Source organism: Gasterosteus aculeatus, chromosome 14, assembly GCF_964276395.1.
Source record: "Gasterosteus aculeatus chromosome 14, fGasAcu3.hap1.1, whole genome shotgun sequence".
Taxonomy (NCBI): domain Eukaryota; kingdom Metazoa; phylum Chordata; class Actinopteri; order Perciformes; family Gasterosteidae; genus Gasterosteus; species Gasterosteus aculeatus.
Window position 1 is genome coordinate 12,365,569 of NC_135702.1, and position 24,254 is coordinate 12,389,822.

The window sequence follows — 24,254 nt, forward strand, 5'->3', positions numbered from 1 at the left end:
GTCCCCAAATGCAACTATTGCTTCTTCTTTTATTTTCTCAGTGATCATAAAGAAAACATTAAGACACACCAAAGCAACCCCGCCTATAATAATCAACCCCACACCATGTAATATGTAATCTGTTCCTTTGTAAACATTTACAAGACTCCCATTGGCATTCATTGACTTTTATTCTACCAACCTCAGGTCAGGATCTCAGCCGGCGTGATATTGGACCTCAGGCGGTACAAACGGTCCTTCACGGTTTTTAAAATCTATTTTTCTTAGAATTGTGGAATGTTGCTCCACATTGTCTGTGTAATAACACATATCACATTACCAGGTGGCTGTGCTACAGCCAGATGATGTTTAAAACAACTCTGCTTGGTAATGAGCCCCATGTGTACAGTGCAGTTCATTTGAATTTGGTCTGAAAAGAGCTCATGATTATGGTACTCACACACACACACACACACACACACACACACACTGTCTTGAAATAATAAATAAAAGCATAGATATCTTCGTCGACTAAGACCAAATCAAACGATTGAGTAATCCACTAAGAGAAACTCTCCTGAATCGTGTAATCCGTCACAGGGATCCCCAACTCGGCATTATTGAGTTCCATCATAGTTGCTCGGTAATGTAGTTTGAGTGCAGATTAAGTCACAAAACCTGCTATTCATTACTTTGTACGGTCCTTTGAATTTTCATTTCAAGGGCAAAAACCGACACTCTTTGAGGCTGAGTTTGAAGCCCCATAATGCACATGGCTTAGCATGGCGGACGTATGTCCCACTTCGAACCAGCCTGAGGACCGGAGCTGGCAGGGATCGGTGCAGGGGCAACATCTGGATTAGTTCTCAGCACCAGATAACATGCATTCTCCATTTCCTCGTTTCCCCCGCGACAGATATTTACACAGCTCCAAGGACGGAGCACTTCCACACTCAGAGGTGGCGACAGTCTCGTCTCCGGACAGTATTTTGTCTTTGGCAGCGCCAAACCATAGAAAACTGCTCTGTGCTTTTATCTATAATTCTGCCTGTCACCCACTCCACTGCAGCATGACTGGGACGAGTTCTGCTTGGTTTTAATGGATTCCTCTAGTTAAGAGTTGAATGTGATGCCATGGTTTGATAAAGGGTTTTGGGCATCTGTGTTTGGTTTAGACAAATGTTTGTATATATATATGTATATATATATACTATGTCTGCTTCACAAGTCAGGATCAATTGCCACAAATAGTAGTAGATATATTATTATTTATCTACATGAAAATGTGCAGCAGATGTCCGTATTTAGCGGACATGAGTGTGGTTTGATCCCTTTCTATTTTTAGTTTTAGTTTTGGGGTTTTGGAGGTGCCGAGGTTTGCTTTTCCGCAAAAAACATGAAACATTCATGTTTATTTACCCAGCTACGCATTTCTGCATTGAATAGAAAAAAATGGTTCCTTTCCAATTGTCTGTGGGGGTTTGAGAAAATAAAATCAAACGGCTCGTTAACTTATTTTAATTTCCCCCTAATTGGTTTTATATGTGCATAAGACGTGTAGGATACGCACCAGCAACCTTTGGCATAATGAATGATTTTATTTTTCACAAAGGAATTCAAACCGCGTGCACACACACACACACACACACGCAGACGTTCTGTCATCCCCCATCTCATTCTTATAAACACAGCCGGAGCGGAGGTTTCTAAATGTCTGCTGATGTTTTGTCATGTTTGGCCTGATGTCAGCGTTTCTGCTGGAGGAAAGGAACCACAGTCAAACACACGACAATCTCTCTTAACACAAGTAACCTTGCGTGTGTCTTCTGTTTACATGTGTATTGTACTGTAAGTGTATATTCTGTGAATACAAAAACGTGTACAAGGCGTATACAGACAGTTCCGCATGAATATGTCCACTGCAAATATCCACCGGGGCTCAAGAATGAATTGATTAAATGTGAAAGATCACCACTACCTCAACAAACAATTTCCAACAAATGTCTTGTTGGATAAAATTAGGAGGTGAAGACATTTTGGCACGGCTATTAACTGTAGCTTGATTGGTTTGATGCGTTATAATTGCAAAGTGGTAATTCAATTTTACAGATTACAGATCTAAACTCTTGACATTTTTACAGTTCTACTTAAAATCATTGCTGTGGTGGTGGAAAAACGTCTCGTTTTAGTATAAATATTGTTTCTATATAGGTGATTAAACCAACAAGATTAGTATTAGTATTGTCATTTTCCAAATCTGGGGTAAATAAAAAAAAATAATTGTTCTGATGCCGAGCCAAATGTTCATGGTGTGCAAGTATCTCTCGAGTTGTCGAGTTTATCATTCCTCAAGAGCAGTGGCGGAAAATGTTTCCGGTAGTTAACAAACATACCAGGTGATTTGATGCAAAACAATTAAGGTATTGAAACACATTACTACTTTGCTGTCAAACATTTAGTATTTATTGCAACATAATAAAAAGCACTAAATAACACTTTGATGATCTCATTTTTGTCACCCTCACTGGCAATTCAATATATATATGGGGGTCGTCGTGGCGCAGGGGTTAGAGAAGGTGTGCTGGGAAGCACAAGGCTGTTGGTTCGATTCCAGGCTGCCCCATGTTCCACGTCGAAGTGTCCCTGAGCAAGACACCTAACACCTAACCCCTAATTGCTCCCCAGGCAAAAATGTGAAAAAGCCATGGGTTTAAAGTGTAATGTAACTGTAATGTAAATGTAAGTCGCTTTGGATAAAAGCGTCTGCTAAATGACCTGTAATGTAATGTAATATATATCAAATAATAATCAGTATGATCTAAATCTACTGTATGTATGCCGGTTGTCTCGTCTGCTTGAATGGAAATAAGATCCGTGCTCTTTACGTCCTCCGCCTGTCGATACCAGCCACAACGAGAACGCACAAGCTTGGGGCGAAACCAATGTTGCCGCAGGCTGAGTGTATTTAAGGACGCTGTCTAAATTGTACGCCACACATTTTTTTTATATAATCAGCAATTGGCTAAAGTGCTTCTTAGACCCGCCTTCTTGTCAGCCAGACGTGCGTATGAGGGACGTGCAGGATGTCATATTTTACAAATATTACTAGATACATTCCATGTTTGAAAAACACAAATATTGATATTTTTTTATGTTACTAGCTATAATTGAATATTTTCTTTTCATTCCTTTCTCTTGGGATCAGGTGGGGCGACGCCCCATTGCCCTCTATTGGCCAGCCGCCACTGATCAAGACTCACTTAAACATTTTCATTTTCAACATGAGGTGGATTTGAATGTTCTAACTGTAGACCACTCGTGGCGGGTTTCATGTGTCCGTCTCTACAGGGTCAAATCCAACAGCTGACCGTCCTGATGGGCGACCCGGACGCCGCCCGTCTACAGTGCAGCCAGCACGTGCCCCTCTGTGGCGAGACCGCCGCCAAGCCTCCTCGCTCCCCACGTACCCACAACGCCCGGGAGGTGAGGAGAGATGAGTGAAAAATCCTCTTAGTTTTGATCCTTTGACTTGTATAAACAGCACTGCTCCGACATGTTGATGGTTTTTTTTTAAGGAGAAGCCTTTTTAATCCCACAGGCCAGACCGTCAGCCTCGTGTAGTAAAACCCTCTGCAGCAGAACCTGTTATATATTTAGAACAAAGATAGAAGATCAGCACAGGATTAAAAATAAAAAAGTGGGTTTGCTCCACTCTGCTAACTTTATGAACTATGTGTGTTTGGTTAATCATCGGTTTAGCTCTGAACGCTTTCTTTGTGGGTTTCTTTTAACTTTGGAAATCGTCCTCTCTGTTTCCTCAGAATATACTGCTGTCCTCAAATGACCTGGAGGACCTGCTGGGGGATCCCAAGGACGAGTCCTTTTATAGCTTTGGCCAAAGGGTAAGTAGGGTATTTTGGAGCATGCAGGGCGCCGTTAAGCTGTGCAGAGAGCTTCCTTATGTTTGTTAGAAACAAACAAAAAACAGGCAGTTGTTTGGTAGAGTTGCAGTTGTACGGGCAGCTGACCGGTTGTCATGGCGATTAGATTCAGCTGTGGACAGGCTACAGTCGTTTATAGCAACCACTGGTCTGGCTTCTCTGGCTTAATCAATCTCCGTGTGGGAACCCGCCCGTCCGCTGTCTGTCATTATAACAGATATCGGTCAAGTTAAAATCCCTTTGGTTATATTTTCCACAACCCAAGAACAATAAATCCCCTGATTGTTTGTTTTTTTTCTTTCGAAATGTGGCATAATAGACTAGTGAGCAGACTGAAAGCTCACACACACACACACACACGTAGAGGTCACCAGTCAGCCACGGGGCGAGAGCTGTGACGACTGGTTGGTGCCTCTGAGGAGTAATGTAACTATTCTCACTATTCTCCCCCTCGTAAATGTATCCATAGCTATACTCTCACACAATTACATAGATTATAACTTGGACATTTTTCCTCTACACGACTACATTAGGAAGTGATGATAACATTTTATTCCATGTATAATCCATGTGGATGGCAGTGAATATTCAAAAGTGATTAGTACATCTAATTCCACAACGAGCTGTTCTGTTATGACTACACATGCTGGAGTTTAGACCAAAGGCAGAACAAACAAAAAGAGTTTTTCTGGAATCGGCACATGTTTGAAATGGAAACAAAGCAAAGACCCTGCACTTGAAAAATGAAGGGAAAGTTAAGCTGGTTTGAATTTACATTCTCATGTCCATGCAAAACGCCTGCAATAATCAGCGAGGATCTGGTTCTCTTTACAGTATACAGTAATGTGCTGATGTCAGCAGAGCGGCCTACTGTGGCGTGCCTTCTCCACCACGCTCTGTTCCTCCGTCAGGATGCTTTTGGGATGATGTTCACACCTGTTTTGATTTGGAGAGAACGTTTGCACAAACAAGCTGCACCAGATCCTTCTCAATAGTTACTGCAATCTCCTTTAGATCGCCTTCTCATTATCTGTCCTTTGTTCATCTGCATTTCTTACTTCATCCACCGAGTGTCCTGTGTTCCTTCATTTAGTGAACTAAAAGGAGTATTTTGAGATTAGACGAGACCCTTTGGTTTACCCTTTCGAGTATTTATTAGACAAGGCGAGTGGTATTTCCAACGTGCAGACAGGTGAATGTCACGATGTGGGGAAGAGGTTCAGGAGCGACGGGAATCCAGGGTTAATGAAGGCTGATGGCTGACGATCCGGGGGGGACTGGATGTCAGGTCTCTGCTTAAATACTGTGGTGACGATGATCAGGACCAGGTGTGTTTATTGGGCACAGGTGGGAGCAGGCGCTGGTGATCCTGGTTCTCCCGCCTTGTCGTTGCTCGGCAACTGGAACAAACCGACAGAGACAAACAGGAAACCCTACTCGGGGAGCTGAGGTCGTGACACAAAGATGATATTCTGGCACCTCAACCAAAGATGTGTCTGCTATGAATTATCTTAATACATTGGAGATTCGTCAGACAAAACAAGTGCCTCCTCAGCGAAGGTAGCATTTTCTATCTACAGACTACTTTATTAAAAGGAAAAGATCACATCCACATTAAGTGGTCGTTGCACTTTATCGTGTAGGAAATAGTGGACACGGAGGTGATTTTTGACACAGCCGCTGTTTCCCTAAGACGTTTGTCCAATTGAATCCACGCGGATCAGACCTGTGGAGGTACAGTCGTCATGTCTCTGGCTCCCCTCACAATCTGCACATTTGAAAGAAAAGAAATGAAACAAGGCTCCTACCTTAGCGAGGTCTATTCCTGTTTCACCAAGGACTGCTGCTGTCGTCTGCGGAGCGTAACATTTCGGACCGCGGGGGTTTCCTGACTGAAAGTCCTGTACGGGGCAGCCGGCTCCCTTGACAGGTGCTTTCTTTAAAGACATGGCTCTCGTCCAGTTAATCTACAGCTCCAAAGTGCGCTAAGACGCTGAACACGCCTGGAGGTGAGGGACCTTAGCTAAACATGTGATTCAGGCGGCAAAGCTACGAGGTGCAGCGTATGTTCATGGCTTTCAACCCTCATAATCAGGTCTGTTACTTCTAGAACTGATGTGTACCTAAAATGTTGATGTTGACCCTTACCGTACTCTTCACAGGCCAGAGCTCTATTGATTTTAATTATATGGATCTTTGTATTCATTACTTTCTTCTTGCTATTTGTTGTGCAACCACTTCAAACTATAGAGTGTCAGTGGGATTTGTGATGTAATGGTTTGGTAGCTGGACCGAAACGCACGCTCACACAGCAGCAGGTTACATCCAACCAAGGACTATATTCTCAATAAAGTGGATAGAACAAAAAAATAAACAAACAAAGCTGTAGAAAACAGTCCAACGAAATAAAGACGCTCCTCCGGCTTTGGCGGGGGTCGGCAAGGGAACTCCTCCAATCTCCCTCTGGGACACGGTCTGGAGAGACAAGACAAGACGGGACAGGACTGTGGAGGCCGGAGCACTTTTGACAGGAGCGTCCCCGTGGTACTACGCGGGATCAACGCTGCGCGACAGGGGAGGTGAACGCACACAGAGAGGTTAAGACTCTTACTAAATCGGTGTTGAGACATACGCGTCGTGGAAACATCGCCGTGGCATTTTATCGCCAGCCAGCAGCGATCACCGAGAGAGGGGCGGGGAAGTGGACAGAACACAGGGGTGGAAACTATGGGCTGACACAAAAAAAACAAAAAACAAAACATAAGCACATGGTTCACAACAACAACACAGACAGGAGGAAAAAACAGAAACACACACACGGAGCAGACAGGAATCCTAACAGGATCACTTTGATAACTGCTTGTACCAGACACGTCTCTATTTGTCAGGTGGAGCCATGTTGCATCCTCCGCTGCCTTTGTTGCTAAGCAACAACGACAACACATGAATCTGGCCGGTACTAAGAACCTTTTGGGTGGACTTAGGCTTTGACTTCCCCGGTCAAAGTTTACCAGGAAAATGCTATATTGTCTAATTATTGACATATTTATGTGCTTGATCGCTCCTCATCGTAAAGTTGTTTTTTTTGTCGTTAATGACGTGTTCATACAGTTTATATGTGTGTCAGTAGAAGGAGAGATGGACCACCGCAGAGCTTGTGTCTGATTGTTTTTTCACCACAAGAGCGCATCGGGTTTGTCTGATGGCTTTCCGTCTTACAAATAGTTAACCAATTATAACGCCGCTTACACTTGATCCCTAAAGCTGCATCTGTCAGAGAGCGAGAGACAAACACGCACGCTTGTGGGAATAATATTCCCTCTTCCACATCCTATCAGAGTGTTTCCACTCGCGTCTCCAGAGACCAAACAATGGATTTCTACTGCAGGCTTAGACAAAAACAAAGAGGTGGAAAAAAACCATCCATCATTCTGACAATTCACCGTGTGTCTGTCCATCCACCAGGGTGCATGTGGTGCTCCGTGTAAACATGTGTGTTCCGTGTTCTTATCAATCAACAAATGACCCTTTACCCCGCAAACGAAAGGGTTTATACATAACAGAAAGACGACATTTATACCTTAAACCTGCATTAGTTGTTGGCTTTTTAATACATGGAAAAAACGCTGCTTCATTTGGATTTGTGTCGCTGCTCAGCTGTCAAATGTAAGTCCACTATTCTTTTTTTTTTTTTTTTGTCTTTTCAACCTCAAGGGGAAATGACTGGCTAGTAAGCTGCAAACTGCTTAACTATGTTGACAGTAAAGGGAGAGCATGGTGGGCGTTGGGGGCGTAATTGCAGAAAACAGCTGCCTGCTGCTGCTGGGAAACTACAGTACCTGCAGCTGCAGCACCGTGGCCCGGGGTAGAAATGTGAGGAGGCATCGAAGGTTATTTCCACCAACCGTACGAATCAAAGCCGCTTTTATAGGTGGTGATGAGTAATACGCTGTGTGCTGAAAAAGGGTAGTATAAAGGGCTTTTGTGTCCCCAGAAGAGGCTTTGTGAAGACTGCTAAATGTCCTCAAGTGATGTCACTTGAGTCAGCGTAAGTTGGTGCTGAGGACAAGTCTGAACAGCCAACGTACTCGGGGGGTTTGAAAGAAGTGAGTTTATCGGCTGCTCGCATAACACACGCAGGTCTCTGGACAAACCGCCGATCGATTGACTCGCACTGTGGGTCATTTGCAGGGTTTCAACGCGGAGGAAGAAGCTGGCTTATTAGAAAGACATCAAAGCTGGTTTATCTGGCTTGACCAATCCCTCTCACATCACCCGGCTGGGTTGAAGAGTCGGATCGGCAGGTTGGCCTGAGTTATACGAGTCGCTGCTCCAACGCTATCATTGTGCATGTCATCGCCGAGCTCTGAGTATCCTATCATCTGCTTGTCAGGAGAGCCCAACCAGTGCAAATCGTGTCAAGCTGATATCGTTCCCCCACCTGTCAAAGAGAGATCTGTCGTGCCGTATGTAACATTCCCCGTCGCGTTCACAGCGTTTAGCCAAAAACAACACGCTCTCTGCTGTTGACTTGGCTGCGCGCTCGCTCTCCTCTGAACTTGGCTCCGTTAGACAAAGAGAGAAGGAAGGAAGCAGGTAGATCTGCTGACAGAGCTCCTTCACTTTGAACTCAAGTTGTCCTTAAATATCTTCCGTAGACAGCCAAGACGCTCCGGTGAGGCGCGGCGGTACGCGGGTGAACCGCGCCCGGCTGCCCGTCTCTCTGCCTGGTTTCTTTCCCTTTATTTGACGGCATTCTGCCAGCTTGGAAATGTAAATCCTGCCAGGTTTGGCTTTAAAATGATGGACACGGGTAACTCACGGCTCTGTGATTAGTGGGTGTCAGATTTAACGATCATATCAGAGACGGAGAAAAGTAAATCATACGCAGCAGTGTTGAAGATTCTGTGATATAATGTTATACTCCCTTAATTATAGCGCTGAAAGAAAGGCAGATACCATCTGTTTCTGTTGGAAGAATGCAGTCGTGCAAACCCTTGCTTCATATTTTTGTCAGGTCTGGTTGGTCTGTGTCTTGTGCATTAGTTTGTGCATCGGAGATCATGTTGGTGATAGCAAGAAGAAAAAAACTTGTGTGCATTAGAGCAGATTTCTGTATATTTCCTTGTTGTTTGTTACATACACGGATATACAGAAAATATATCTGTATATATTCCTTTACATTTAGCCTCAGTATTAGCAGTTCTTGTTAGTTGTTCGGTCCCCCTGTGCTTACATTGCTATCTGTGTTTTGCTTTAATACTGACGAAGACTTATAAACCTTAAACTCCATCTACCTCCTCAACACGGTTTGTAATCGTCTGCTCAAGAGCAGCTGTTAAAAGGCAAACAAGGTGTCCGTACAAGTACATTAATTACACGTAGTTAATGAATTCAATTTGAGGTGAGGCAACAGTGCGAGCTTTCACCTCGTCGTACTCGCTAGACCGCAAAGTTAGTGGCTTCAGTTCCCTGATACCTTCTGACAGCCCTTTCAGATCTGAAGGCATTATAGCTCTTTAATGCCACTAAAGCTCAGTAGTGCACACACCGGTTTACCACATCCCTGTCACCTCTTTCCAAACTGGCAACAGTCATTATATTTAACCTTAAAACAGACTTGATAAGTTCATTAATTAGCTTACCCTGTGTTATCATTTAAATACATAAAAACAAAAGCAAGTAGAGTCGACCTTTTAACAAAGGTTAAGTGCCCTTTTTTATAAAAGGTCGACACAATTGATTAACGTTCTCGTGAAACGTCTCGCTTGAAGTTTTAAACCCCACCGTTGACACGCTGCAGCACGAACGCGTCAGAGCAGCAACACGAGAGAGACATTCAGAGCTCGTTTTGTAATGAAGGAAAGACTCAAATGAGAACAATCGCCAACAATCATCTGGTGGGGTGGATCCTGGAGCTAGAACCACTTTTCGGGGGGTTTGAGTGTGAGTTGCCAATTCACCAAAGACTCCGCTGACGGCACACAGCACTTTGAGCCGACTATTTGCAAAATTAAACACAAGGTCGTGGAAGTATGGTTTGTGTTTTCTGTTTGAAATATGATTGAGCATCTGATCGCGATGCCTTTTTTTCTAACCAGCAGGATGTTTCTGCACATCAGCAGCAGCTTTTTATCTGCCTGCTCATGACTGTTTCCAACATGAAATGAAGTAATTACACACAAGGCCCTCAAATCATGGACTTCAAGAGGAAGGGGGCGGTTGAAAGAAGACATGCTTGGATAAATGAGTTGAAGGACTTTGGAAAAAGAGAATGGAAACAGAGAAAAGAACCGTTCTTGTCCCAGTTGCGTCTTTGTCCCCAGGAGGCACGGGACAATTTCCCCAAAGCGAGAGGTCCCAATACGCTCAAAGTTTCCCCTGCAAAACATTCATTTAGTCTGCGGTTTCTGTACAAAGCAGATAAATCAGCTCTGGTTGAATGCTTGGCGATGGAGCGATGGAGCGTTGTTGCGAGAGTGCTGCGTCCGCTGACGCTCTCTGCACCTCAAACTGCACCATTGACGACCAGCGCAGACAGCAGGGGACCCTGGGGGCCATTATGTGTCGAAGAGCACAAGAATTTGTCTATTTTTATTTTTAAAAAGAAAAATCATTGGTTTCCTCCACCCGCACATCTGCCCTGCAGTTTTTAAGCACCCACAGCGGTTCTGTTCAACCCGAATCAACCTCCATCAGCTCTCGTCTATTTATATTGCTGTTTATGCCGCACCACCAATCCCTTTGTTGCCAACAGACATGATGATAATGCTTCCTGTGACGTGGTGCTGCCCCGTCGCGCTCCGCTTTGATGCACCGGAGGTTGACACTGCTGCGTAAATCAAGCCAACCTCAGAGAATCCTCCCTCAACATTTCCCATGCAAGTGGTCTCTCAACTGTGGTCGCTTCGCTGACTCTGGCCGCTGCGGCTTTCCCCAGCTTCTAATTCTAACTCTGAGCTCTAGTTGTGTGCACGTTCCCGCCAACCCCAATCCATTACTGTGTGTAAGCACACACACACCATCGCTGTCCCTGGTTTCCTTAATTCTACTTCACTCAGCTGGAGGGAGCAGGTCTAGTTGTCCAAGATGTCGCGGTTATCATCTTATGCCAATATCTGCAATCAGCTGTTCCGCCAGCTGTTCGTCAACTGACGATCTGGACGTTGACTCGCATCCTCGGAGATTCAGATTTTTACAGTTGGGACATTCGGAGGTGTCCCAGATCTGACTCCACGACAGTTGTCACTTTCCCTGGAAATGAGGCTCTTTCTCAGCGTTCAGAGGCCAAACCCAGGGGGCTAATGGGCTGAGCTTATGTCTCCCACCGTGTGTGTTTGCGTGCCAGGTTACATGTATTGTCTCCACGAGCTGTGCGGTCGGGGCTAGTGAAAGGGTGTGTTCCCCGGTAGGTGTGTGGGTGTGTCTGCTGGGAGCCAGAGCAGCCTCCCGTGTAGACGTTGGCCTGTGGGTCCAATGTGAGCGGAGCCGAAGTGCAGACAGACCTGCCGCGTCTCCTGAAAGCATGCTCCCCCATGTCGGATGGTATTTGCTGCTGGGATGCCTGCTGCTGGATTTAGACGGATTGCACGTGCAAGGTCAAAGGCGTCGGGAGGGAAAGGTACGGCCTGGTGAAACCCTTGCACACACGTTTCCATTATCAATGTGCATTTTCCCTTTGCTTTTGTTCTAATGAGCGGATAAAGTACTGTAGGGTGTGGAATGCTCTGTAAAGAATTGTGTGGAACAATTCACCGGGACGAGGAGCTTTTTCTTCTATGACAATGTGTGTGAATTGACACAGAAAAATCACTCTTGAAGATTCAACTTTGATGTTTAAAATGCAAGCTTGCACCTGCTGCAGCTTTCAACCTAAACAACGTTCTGTGGCTGATGTCATGGACAGCGATGTCCTCTTATTATTGTTAAACCTTCATTTTACATCCATTCCTATATTGTTTTGTTTGGCATTTTTCTAACAGCCATTCAAATGTGTGTTCTGTTTATGTATTCTGTATGCAATCATGTCTCTCTAAACCTCATGATTTAGATTTGAAGGAATGACGGATTGAATGCACCAGTAATTTATGTAACCACAGTGCTAACTAATGGAAACCGCCTGGATTTCTGCACACTCATGAAGCTAATCTAATTCCACCTAATTAATTACTTTAACTTTAATGACAGCTGTCATGGCTAAAGAAATGAAAAAGCATAATTAAATGAGTGAGTGTAAATCTGCAGCATTCTCTCCTTCTTACTCAGTTAGTCCGGAGCACCGGGGTGATTTGGGTTTTTGAAAACAGAGTAGAACACAGCTCTCTGTATTTAAGATCTGCAACATTTGGTGCAAATGAGAAGCTATAACTAAAAGCTGCACACCAAATTTATAATGAAAAAGTTCAAAGCCTTTCTTTTGTCCCTGCAACATGCTTCATGATCTTATATCCCGGGACCACCACTGTTGAATCCGTGGACGCTTTAATCCCCAAAAAGTGGCATTTCTTACATGGGTGGTCCTGCTGGGAGTAAATTCCCCGACCGAACGCTGCGCTCAACCTGCTGATCTACTGAACAACACGGGTTCCCCCTGAAAGTCTCACACTCACTTATGTGCATGTGACAATTGTAACGCTCACTCTGTGAGGGTCTGGTTATCAAATAATATCCACATCAGGGAGACATTTTGTCATTGTCTGGTTCTTAATGCTACATAACAGTAAAGTTATCCTTTCAGCATCGTTGCAAAATCGAGGTATTTGGTCGACAACATTGTCGATCAAATACTCAGTGTGATTTACTCTCTGGCAGCCGGAGGACACACACAGCTCACTGGCGTGTTGTCCCTTCCTCTGTGCCAAGCTACCGTTGCTGCTCCATGGGTTTGTTTCCACTTCCTTGGCAACTCTTGTTCATCTTTATTTCAGCATTTTACTCAACGTTGAAAAACGATTCTCTTTTCTTTGCATTCTTCAACTCCTCTAATTTTAAATCCCCTCATTGCTCCTGAGACATCAGACCACTGTTATCCTACTTTCTTTCTTTTTTCACACCAAATTGCTTACTGCTGCTTGCAAGACACAGCCGGTCTGCATACCTGTGTCTTGGTTAGATTTACGGACCTTGCCATTTGATCAGCCCTTTGCAGGAGCAAATGTGCATTGTCTGTGTGTTTGTCTCTGAGTGTGTGGATGATGCCGCTCTAGCCTGCAGCGTTGGTGTGAAGCCTCCATAGATTTTGCTTTGCTCTTAACGGGGATCTGTCAGCTGCACATGTAGACGGACTCCTGAGGAGTACTGATGAAGAGGACGCGGTGGTGTGTCGTAACTATTAATGTAGTCCAGGTCTGCCCCGTCGAAATCTGCCCTAATTCTGATTCAATGGGTTTTCCCACAAATGTGCGTTTAGCGTTTCAGAGAAGTTTAGAATGTTTGATGTTCTAGATTGCACACAAATTCTTTGTTTAATAAAACTGGAGCAATCCTGTGTGTTGTTTAGTGCTAAATATGTCAAGCCGGAAGGAGGAGGACTCGGACGCAGAGGGTTCAGCTGATATTGCTTTTTATTAATAACAAGAAAAAACTGAAAATCTCTCTTAACGAGGAAACAAAGGTCGCGATCAAAGTTCAAAAGGAAAAAACTCTAAATCTCTCTTAATGAGGAAAAAGGTTGAGATCAAAATTCAAAAGGCAAAAACTCAAAATCTCTCTTAAACGAGGAAATGTAACAGGGATCAAAAGGACGTGACAAACGTTATCGGACTTGACTTGACTCGTGACGTGAGGGCTGGTGTGCAGGGCAAAACAACAAGACACACTGGCACAGGACAAGGGGCGACGCAGACTATAAGTACCCATGAGGGAGTTGTGGGAACAGGTGGACACAATCAGGAATCAGGGGAGACAATCAGACTGGTGACACATGAGGAAGGGCAAGGGACCTGAAACGAGAGGGAGTTAGTTTCCAAAATAAAACAGGAAGTCAAAAAACAACTGGAGACAGGACAAAAACGCAACTTGACATACAGGTGTGACAAAATAGCTGTTGTAGGAGGTATTTTTCAAAAGCACTTTTAATCATCAACTTTGATCATTTAATTGAGTCCAGAATGTATTTAAGTATGATTTTCAAGCAGGAGAAAAGCATAGTTTAACAAATATCTCTGAATGTTTCCCAGAAGCACAGGCACGCAGTGATACTGTAACGGAGACCACAATAAAAGAAGTTAATTTGACAGTGTGATTGATTGGAGAGTTTCAAGTCCCTGCAAGTTGGGCCGATGGCAAAAAAGGGTCATTGGAAAAAATAAGTAGAAGTAGAACCGGTTTAGAGCCTTAGCTAATCCATTCAATTGTGAGTTTGAACAAATTCACCCAAAATATTGTTTGAACATGGCAATTGCAGATGTATCAAATTGTTATCAGTTATTAAGAAAAAGAAAAAAAACAAGATATGTACTTGGTATCACATGATATGATTTACAACATATGCATATGTTGGTGTTTTTACCAAACCTGTTGAGAGAGTGAGAAGATGCGCCTTTTAAAATTAAATAATTCTCAATTATCCATCAGCTATGGGTTTGTGTGTGTGTGTGTGTGTGTGTGTGTGTGTGTGTGTGTGTGTATATATATTATATTTGGGGCCAGACAGAGGCCCACCCATTGGTGACTCTTGCTCTTTGGTGTAGCATGAACCAAACTTCTGTTACTGGCAGCCTTTCACTTCCATAATGACTAAATCCAGCTAGCCAAGTTTTTTTTATTTTGTTTCCTTTAAAGTGTGTTATGCTCCGGGCATCAGAAAGATGTTGAACACGTCTAAGCGCCAAGTGTGATGTGTGCTACATTAGTCAACAGGTTTTGATTGTCCCCTGCAGCAGACATGAGCGTATGTAAGAAGGACAGCTGTGTGATGGATGAGTCAACGGTCAGCCCTTCCTCGTTGTAATAAATGGTAAAGTTCAGACCAAAATGTTTGAATTGCAACATGTCTAAGAAGCTACACCACAATGTCCTCTCTATACATTATACTAGCGTGTGATTGTTAAACATCCAGATTGGCTTGAATATTCTCCTGACCTTTTATCCCATGAGGGAATCCAAACACTGATGCTGGGTGATAAGGCCTGGATTGGGTTCATCCTGAAGGTGTGTGTTGGGGTGGAGGTCAGGGCCGTGTGTGTGTGCCGGGCAGCGACCTGGGAAAAAAAAGCCCACTGGCATCGTCATGCTGTAACAGGAACGAGGCTTCTACAAACTACTGGCACACAGAGGGGAACACACAGTAGTGAAAGGTGTCAGTTTGTTGGCACAAAGGCAGTGAAAATAGGAAAAACAACACAGACAGATGAATTATAGATGAATGAATTATAGACTATTATTAACGCCCAAGGCTTTTAGGACTAATGAAGCACAAAAACTTTACCGTGGAGGCTTAAGTAAGAGGACAGAAACCCAGAGTTATAGTCTGACAGGAGCATTAAGGAGGCATTATGGGAGCCTGTTCATCAGCCTGCAGCCTGGCATTCTGACACCGACTGAACCCCGTAGTTCATCTATGGATCGCATGCTCACGTCGAGTCCCCGCTTAACAGTGTGTGTTGCTAGGATACAAGGACATAAACGGACATCTTGTGCCCTCGCTTGCTTCAGCCTGCTGCTTCAGAAAGACATCGTATCTGCATGTGGTATTAAGTCTTTAAGAGTTAATTACTTAGATTAATAGATTTTTATTTGACAAGATAACTACGTGGCTGCATGCTATCTTGATAGATCTTTAAAGATACTGGAGGAACTTTAATAGTGCGGTACAACACCACTATATCACATGTTTTGACTTTGACACTGGTTTAAATGCTGATTATAGCCTTTACACAGGAGTCTCTCTTACCCCCCACTGGCCTGAGGGGCTTGTTCAGACCAAGAACTGAGACGTACATACAGTATGGATACCAGATGATACCAAGTACTGATAAGAATACACAATAATACCACCATAAAAGAAACAACGGTGTTTGAAAAACAGCTTCGGCTGCTTGCTCTTTTTGCAAAAAGTTTAGGTTGCCTTGAAGCATTTAATAACAACATTATTAATTCCCCCGGTGAATGAACATGAAGTCAACAAAGTCTTCCTTACTCGTTACACGCAGTCGTCCTCAAAGCGCCGCGCTCCCGACGTGAGTTGGATTATCGGATACTCCTGCTGTCCACTTGAATGAGACACTGAAGTCAAAACAGCTCAAAGCCACTGCCTTTCAATGTAGTTCTGCTTACATTGTTGTGTGTGTGTGTGTGTGTGTGTGTGTTAGAATGGTTGTATGAAAGGAAAATGATTGAAGCATTTTGTCTGCCAACAGTTTTACTTTTACATCTGTATGAGCCAACCAACTTCCCGCAACGCTAGTCATCAGCTTTTGGTCATAGTATTACGCAGCGTGTTGTGTTGTTGGAGTCTTTGCAGCAGCGTTACTGTTTATGCTTAATAAGTTCTTCAAATATGTAGATTGCATGACAATCAACTCCAACAAAAGTACCTCAAATAAATCAAAGTGGTATTTCATGAATGATGTCTTTCTTTGGTGGCGGGTGTTCTGACTGACGGCCCAACATGTCCTGGTACTCCAACTAAGTATGTCCTGGGTTTACAGCGATGTCTCACAGACTGGAGATTAGCTGAGGGGGCGTGTTGACCAGAGGAGGTCTAGTGTCAGCTTATCGAACACGGCCGGCTGCCTGACTGCTCTGGGATAAGCGAGAGAGAAAGGACCTTTGTTTTCAGTCTCTCCCCATGTCAGCCCTTCACCGAGGGCCGGGTTTCACTGTGCAATGTGTGACACTCAGTATTGTTCTGATATTCCAGATTTGATTTCCAGTCTGTCTTGATCCCCTCTCACACACAGCTGAAGTGACTGAGGGGGGGGGGGGGGGGGGTGGGGGTCACACTTTGCTGTTTCTAAATGTTCCTCACAGACATCTGCAGGCCTCAACCACAATAAAGCACGCGTTGAAAGGTGAGGTTGGAAGGGTTGGCAGCATCCCTGATATTGTGCCAGTTCAGCATGAACTAAAGGTACACGACCAAACAGCACCGGGCTGCATGAATAGTAATGGGCTGATAATGGCTGTATATTAGGGCAATTTGGCCCTGTATCATATTTTGATGTGAGGCAGACGATTTAATGAGCAGAAAAAAATAAGGACGGCTTTTTCCATTGCAGTCATCAAATCATCTTTATAAGCTGACACACAAAACCAAAACGTCCAATTATGCACTCTGCTGCTTCCCTCGCCTCTGTCCCCGTGCCCTCAGTACGCCTCTCAGCGTCTCTTTAGTGCTCCTCATTTCAGCTCATTAGAGTCATCAAACTCAATTCACTGCCCTTTGGTTCCGTCCTCAGAAAGGCCTCTCTCACTGCACCGCTGTTCCCTGAGACCCAACATTTGCTGTGTTTTGTTGTGCCTGTGTGTGTGTAATGTAATAGGACAGAAAATGCCCGCGTCGGTGTGTTTTATATGTTTGTTGATTTCTGTGGTTTTCCTGTCACCTCTGGACACCACAGGACTCAAAAATATTGATTCAATGTCTTCATGAGAATCATTAGAAACAAGCTGACACTGTGACAGCTGGTTTCAGTCGAACTGATTTACAGCGAGAAAAAATATTGTCAAATATTGAATAGTCAGTTTTCAGGACTGAGCCTATTGACTTGGTGGGACAGGGTGGAGTGGAAGTAGTCCGTAATGGAGTGTTGTGGATGAGTCCACGATGAAGGTCAAACCTGCATGGTCTTTATCGTGGGCCTTTACCTTTAACTACACAGAGGCTTTTGCTTTGGGTGGGAAGAGGACGAGGTTTCCTTGTAACAAAGGGGGCTCAGTTCAGTTCATCCAACCTGCTGAGCAGAGATACCTGAGTATCTGTAGGAGGATAGCAGAGTTGCTCTTTAGGGTTCTGCGGTGGTATTTGTGGGCTAAAATGTATCCTATAGGTTAATATAACACAGTTTTAATGTCATTCTCTACAGCAGAACGGCAGCGGTATCCCTACCACACACACAAACAAGCACGTAAACTAGGATAATGAAGGTCGAACACCATCGGTTGCTCCAGGAGTGGGGAGAGCTTAAATGCTAACAATAAACATGTTAGGACATTTGACCAAATCTGTGACGATGTGCCGGTTTGGACGGAGGAAGCGTCACAGGTTGGTCGTGAAAAGTTAAGAAACTAGTCGACTTGAGTGCTGACAAAATATGGCCGTGACATGAGAAGGTAACGCTTGTTATTTTGGTCTTCTGAAGAGTCGTATGTTTTTATCACAGCTCCTGCTTCTACTTTGAAAGGCTCTCTGGATGCCGAATGGGTTCCCGGGATTATTTCATCTTTGCTTGTCTTCTCAAAACGTGATCGGCCAGGATTCTATGGAAATATCTGAGAGTTTCTCTTCCCTTGTTTTCTGTTTCCCATCAGGAAATATTAATAAGACGAGAGGGTTCTCGCGGGGACGGAACCGTGCCCTCAGGGTCCAGTCGGAAAGGTTCAGTCGGCCGCGGAGATGTCTTTGTGGTGGACGAGGACACCGACTTGTTGGATCCAATCTTCCAAAATGGCGGACAGGTCAACCCTCAGTGGAAGCCTTCCAGAAATGGACCGAAGGGAAGCCAGAAGGAAAAGCCTGAAGTGTCCTCCAAGCAGCCGGAGGAGAATATTACCACAGACAAGAAGGCTGACTCTGGCGGCAGAACATCGGCGCTGTTTCCCGGGAAACCGTCCGGTGACATCATTGACCTGGACAAAGGAAGTGCCCTCAAGAAGCCCGCAGTGGGATTCCCTGTAACCAAGATGCCTCCAGACCCCAGAACATCCACGTATTCGTCTGAAAAGGTGGTCGAGGAGGGGAGACCCGTCACCAGCGGTAAACAACCCGACAAGGAGCGCCCCCCCCTTGTGACCGTTGTATCCAGAGACGGAGACCTGGCCCTGGGCTCCGATGGCAAAATGTACCAACTTCAGAGTGGCCCTCTGGGCCGAATGGGTCCACCAGGGCAGGAGGTAAGTTGTCTAATCTAACCCTTCCTTTAATGCCACTTTATTACGTGGGATCAATGTAAAGAGAGCAAGACGGCCTATTTAGTTTGCTCCTGATAGTAAACTCCTCAGTGAGAAATTCTAGTTTTTATATACAGTGCGTACGGAAAGTATTCTGACCCCTTTACATTTTTCACTCTTTGTTACATTGCAGCCATTTGCTCAAATCAAAAAAGTTCATTTTATTTCTGACTAATTTACACTCAGCACCCCATCTTGACAGAAAAAAACAGAAATGTTTGCAAATTTATTAAAAAAGAAACCCTGAAATATCACATGGTCATAAGTATTCTGACCCTTTGCTGTGACACCTCTCATCTAGCTTTAGTGGATGAGATGAAAAATAAGAATGAGCCTGGTAAAAAAAAGCGAGTGACCTTGGTTCATGCTTTACAGCCATTCAAGAGCTGTTTTCCTGCAGATGCCATCTGACTCTGATCAGGGGGGGTTGCACATCACAGACATGTGTGGATCCTCGTGTCTTTGATGCTGCGACCCGAGCACCAAAGCAGTTATGGAGGCTCAACAGTTTGTCACAGTTGAGCAATAGCTCAATGTGACAATGGTAACCTCTGACTAATCTGTTTGGTGCTACAGACTGAAGTCATCTTATACATCCGGATGCTTTACCTGGTGTAAGAGGTGGCTCATCACAGGGACCGCAAGGCAGACAGAACCAGAACCAGACTGCACATCTGGCCACGTCTGGGCTGGTCTATGTTGTCACGCTGTTATAAAATCGACAAGATTACTCTGATTGAAGACGGCTGCAGGGAACATGAAGAAGGACGTCCTGTTGGCTCAGAACATAGTCGTTGTCTCCCTGCATCTGTTGCATTTAGCTCACTTTAGTCTTCCTGAAACATTCAGTAAATATATTGTGTTTTGGGGAGAATACTCTTGTGGATGCTTTGAATCGCTATCATTCATTCAGTACTTGTGGTGTGGCTTAATCATTTAAGTAACACTTCCAATGTTGGAAAAACTGCAGAATATCATCAAGCACCAGATCCACACAGTATCAAGTAACTTATAGAAATAATTGACGCATGCTGATACATTCTTAACTTCTTACCATTTTATTGGCATTCAACGTGTTGGAAGCAAGAGGTTGAAATAAGTCTTTAGCTTTTCAACAGGCGGTCAAAGGGGCAACAAACTGGAGTGTTACTGGTATCCGTCCCTCAGGTTTTGGTCCCTCGAGCTGCTTTATTGAGTGTTGTTGCTTGTTTGGCAGGGCTGTCCTGGTGAGCCTGGCCTGACCGGATTTAAGGGCGATAAGGTAGGAGAAGCTTTTTTATTGACATGATAGCCTATTGTGATGTGTTGAGACAGTCCACCGGACTCCTTTCAATTTAAGCAAACCTGTGTTTGTTGAACCTCTTAAATACAATCCGAGGTTATATTTCTGTTTCACCGTGGACATTTTAATTCATACTGCTGTGAACTCCCGTCTTTCTCTTCTCTTCGGAGCTCCACTGCTTCATCAAATCACTTCTGTCATGTTAAAAAGTAATGATAGTTGTTATTCCACATGGGCTGATTTTCCCTCCACATCACCTTTTTATCTCTTATAGGGTAAACGTGGCCCTGAAGGGCGCCTGGGAAAAGTAGGGGAGCCAGGACCCCCGGGACCGGCAGGTTTACCCACCCTCTACTTGTGGAAGAACACAGCGGAGGAATGGGCTGCCTTTCAGGTAAGCTGGTACCCACAATGCACTCCTTCTTTTCGTTTTTGTGCAATATCTACAGCAGGGGTGCTCACACTTTTTCAGCATGGGAGCTACTTTTGAAATGACCAAGTCAAAATGATCTACCCATTATATTTATTGAGAAATATATTGAGGATTCTTACAACGTATGTTGATGTATAACCACATATGTTGCACAACACAACATAATTCAGAACTGAACAGACTGAACAACATAATTATGTACATTTTTTGCCATCACCTGAGCTATTTTCCATGAAGAGTCCGAAAATGCCGCTCCACATTTCCCTTCTTTGGTATTGCGACGGTAGACTGGCAGACGAGACAAACGCACTTTGAAAATGTCATCTTGAAAAAAAAGTCCTTCTCCCATTCCGTATGAAAGTGATAGGTTTTTTTCTTATTACTTGGTCCAGCTCCCCCACTCATTTTTATACCCTATCTTACGTTTAGGAAAAAACGGAGCGAAAAATTAGGCTGTAACTAACGACTAGCTTGTTAGCTTTGCAGCGCTCAGGGGCGTTGTTTGAACACGCACAGTGACCTAATTGTACGGGGGAAAAAATCAGATGTCATCTGACTGGTTGTCCTGTGTATCAATCAAGTGACTGGATGGCTGATAGGCTGACGTCTAGTTTTTTTATTCAAAACAACTCAACTTTATTTGTATAGCGTCAGTTCATGACAATGTCACCTCACCTTGTCATGCGATCTACCAATAGTACCTTGGAGATCGACTGGTAGATCGCGATCGACGTATTGAGCACCCCTGATCTACAGCATATTGTTTTCCTTCCCCCTAAACGGATTCTTTCCTCTCTATATTTTAATTTCTCGCTCAATCCTCTTTTATTAGTCAAGCTTTAGTGTGAGTAAGTCAAAAGAAAAGGAAAAATCACTCTCCAGATCAATTTATAACTAGAATCATCAAGGTTTTCAGAATTATTTCAGAATTAGAGTTTCATAGTTGTTGCACTCGATTAGTATTGACAGCACGAAGCAGCATGGTTTTGTTGGGTCCACTACTTTGGTCCAAATTGCGACAACTGTGTGTGATGTCGTTGCAATTTGTTAAGATATTTTAGCCTGGACCAAAGACTGTGATGTCTCCTCAAGATAAATCGTAAGTGTATCTATAGAGATATTTACTTTGCTCTCCTTATGTTTGTTACTGTATTCTCTTGTGTTGCTTTCACTTAAGTCTCCTAGAAGCTGACCTTTTGATGTGCCCAGTTCCCTGATAGTGTTGAATTAAGGAAGTCACCAAATCTTACACACTGTCCCGTTAAAACTGCCCCCTGACTTAACCAGCGATTAGCCCAGCCAGTCCCTGCTCATAAAGAGACATCCAGCTGTTTCATAGCTGTCATGTACATTAAAAATGTATAACTGTTTGAAAAATGCATCCTTTGAGTTGATGTGCATAGACGCAGGCTAACTGTTTGCCCATGTGCTTTTTGTGCTAAGCTATGCTAAACCCATCCTGGACGTTCACCACTGAATGCAGAGAGACAAACGATACACTGATCTGAAGCGTTCGATCTGAATCCTCATACACCATCACAATTCCTTCCTTTCTTCATCTTTCCAGTTACTTTTGCTCTTCTCTCTCCTCCCTGCGAACACAAGCTATTCATTGTCAGTCGTTTAGAAGAAACCCGGGACAGCAAATGTCCCCCGAGGCTGACCCGGCCTCACCAGACTGTCTATAAAACCTTTGACCCATGGTGCGTGCAAGCTGATGCCATTTGCTCATCTGTTTAATCTCTCTGCAGTGGACACAGCTGTATGTTATAGAATACACTCACCAGCATGTCAGCATGATGGAGAACTGCAGCTTTTGAGAGCAGACGACAAAAAACAAAGTCTGTTAGTAGTTTGTGAAGGCGATTCGTTACTGTGTGTGCGTTGAACCTCATGGGGGGAACCTGTCGAGGTAATTCACATACTTCCTTCCATTCTGAATGAATGGTGGTTTGACTACAGACGCTATGTTTGGGACAAGATGGTTTGTTGTTATTTGTTCAAATAGGATTGGTATTACCCGTTTGTGCTTTTGGATCTGTAACTTATCCTGGGTGTTTCCATTCCTTCTGTAGCAAACCAATTTTTACCATTTACTGCGAGCTGGTTGGCCTGTAAGTATGCTGTGACCATTAATATCCTTTCTTTGTTGGGATTCAGTAGTTTGTTTGTTTTGTTAGTTCCCACTGACAAAAGGCTGGTTTCTTCTCTGTGAGCTTGCAGAGTAAAGAAGGGCCCGAAGGACCACCTGGAGAGACGGGCACGCCGGGCGTACAGGTTAGAGACTCATTCAACGCAAACAACGCAAAAAAAAATGAAATATCCAAGTTGTAGAATAATCTGTTTGTGTTTCTAAACTTGGTGACTGGTTTCCTTGTCAGGGGCCGCCTGGTGACGCTGGGGAGCGAGGACCAATGGGAATGCCCGGAGAGATGGTGAGCGCCCTAATTATCACATATATTCGGGTGAACGAGTAGTAGCAGTAACCAAACGCAACAACGACGTTTTATGACGTCAGCCCAAAATGACTCGATGTAAAAAGCCCTCGGCGAGAATGACTGTAAGCGTTTTGGGCAGCGGGCTTACAAATTAAATGAGACATTTTAGGGTGTCACTGGAAACCTGGGGATGTTGATCACAGCTGAATTGCTGTGCGACAGAACAGTGCTCATCCACACAATATGAGTCTCTGAATCCCCGCGTGTCTATTTTTACACATTGTGTAAATAAATTGTAATGTGCTGGAGCGGAGTCGGTGTGGTTAAAGCGCGGGGGTGTTTGGCAACACCTCTGCATGTAACTCCCTGTGATGTGATCATTCCCATAGTGACAGAATAAACAATGGAAGTGTTTTATATTGCCAAGTCTAGATGTTCCATATTTTTTTCATAAATGTAATTGTAGTGGGCTTCAGTTGATGTGCTTCTCTCTGTTTGTATTTCAGACGTTTGACGTTCTCTCGCCGAGACCTCCCTTGTAATTTAGTCACATATAAAAAAACATCTTAAAATACACAAACGTACGTCTCGTCCACTGCGGGCTCATGGAAAGGGAAAGCCCTTTGCTATTTATTGTGTGAGGTCTCAGCTGAGTAATGAGCTGTTGGTGCGCACCAAACCAAAGTGTGGTTTGAGGTATAAAACTCCACAGCCTCTGGTGGTTAGAGATGTTGTTGCTGTTAGAGACTCTGTGCAGACTCCCTAAATGAAGGCACATTTAAACCGGAGGTGATCTTGTCGATGACCTCATTGCCCATCAGCACTAATGTGTGTTCGTGTGATATATGTGTGATATACCTGCTGGAAATGGGGGGGGCTTACCCCTACCAGGCCAGTGGGCCACATAGTCCACAAAGCACAGAGAAGCTTAAATAACAGCACACTCACACACTCACTCACACACACAGTGGGAGAGTGAGCTCATTCTCTGTCGGTAGACATTACTCTGCAGCATTAAATAGGAAGGAGACCACTGGCAGCACAGGTGGTGTAGCCAGGTGCAGGATTTC

At 44.2% G+C, this 24,254-nt stretch overlaps 1 protein-coding gene across 2 annotated transcripts in view; it reads left to right on the top strand.

Moving 5' to 3' along the window:
* LOC120832092 (uncharacterized) overlaps positions 1-24,254 on the top strand; it is a 73,949-nt gene that overhangs the window by 22,798 nt on the left and 26,897 nt on the right. The window contains exons 5-12 of one of the 2 annotated variants that reach the window (XM_040198130.2): positions 3,328-3,462; positions 3,801-3,881; positions 18,393-18,974; positions 20,248-20,292; positions 20,588-20,707; positions 22,822-22,860; positions 22,970-23,023; positions 23,128-23,181. In XM_040198130.2, coding sequence (XP_040054064.2) covers positions 3,328-3,462; positions 3,801-3,881; positions 18,393-18,974; positions 20,248-20,292; positions 20,588-20,707; positions 22,822-22,860; positions 22,970-23,023; positions 23,128-23,181 — 1,110 coding nt within the window. Of the gene's footprint in view, positions 1-3,327; positions 3,463-3,800; positions 3,882-10,988; positions 11,542-18,392; positions 18,975-20,247; positions 20,293-20,587; positions 20,708-22,821; positions 22,861-22,969; positions 23,024-23,127; positions 23,182-24,254 lie in introns of those variants that run through there. The other variant, XM_040198131.2, reaches the window with a different exon arrangement.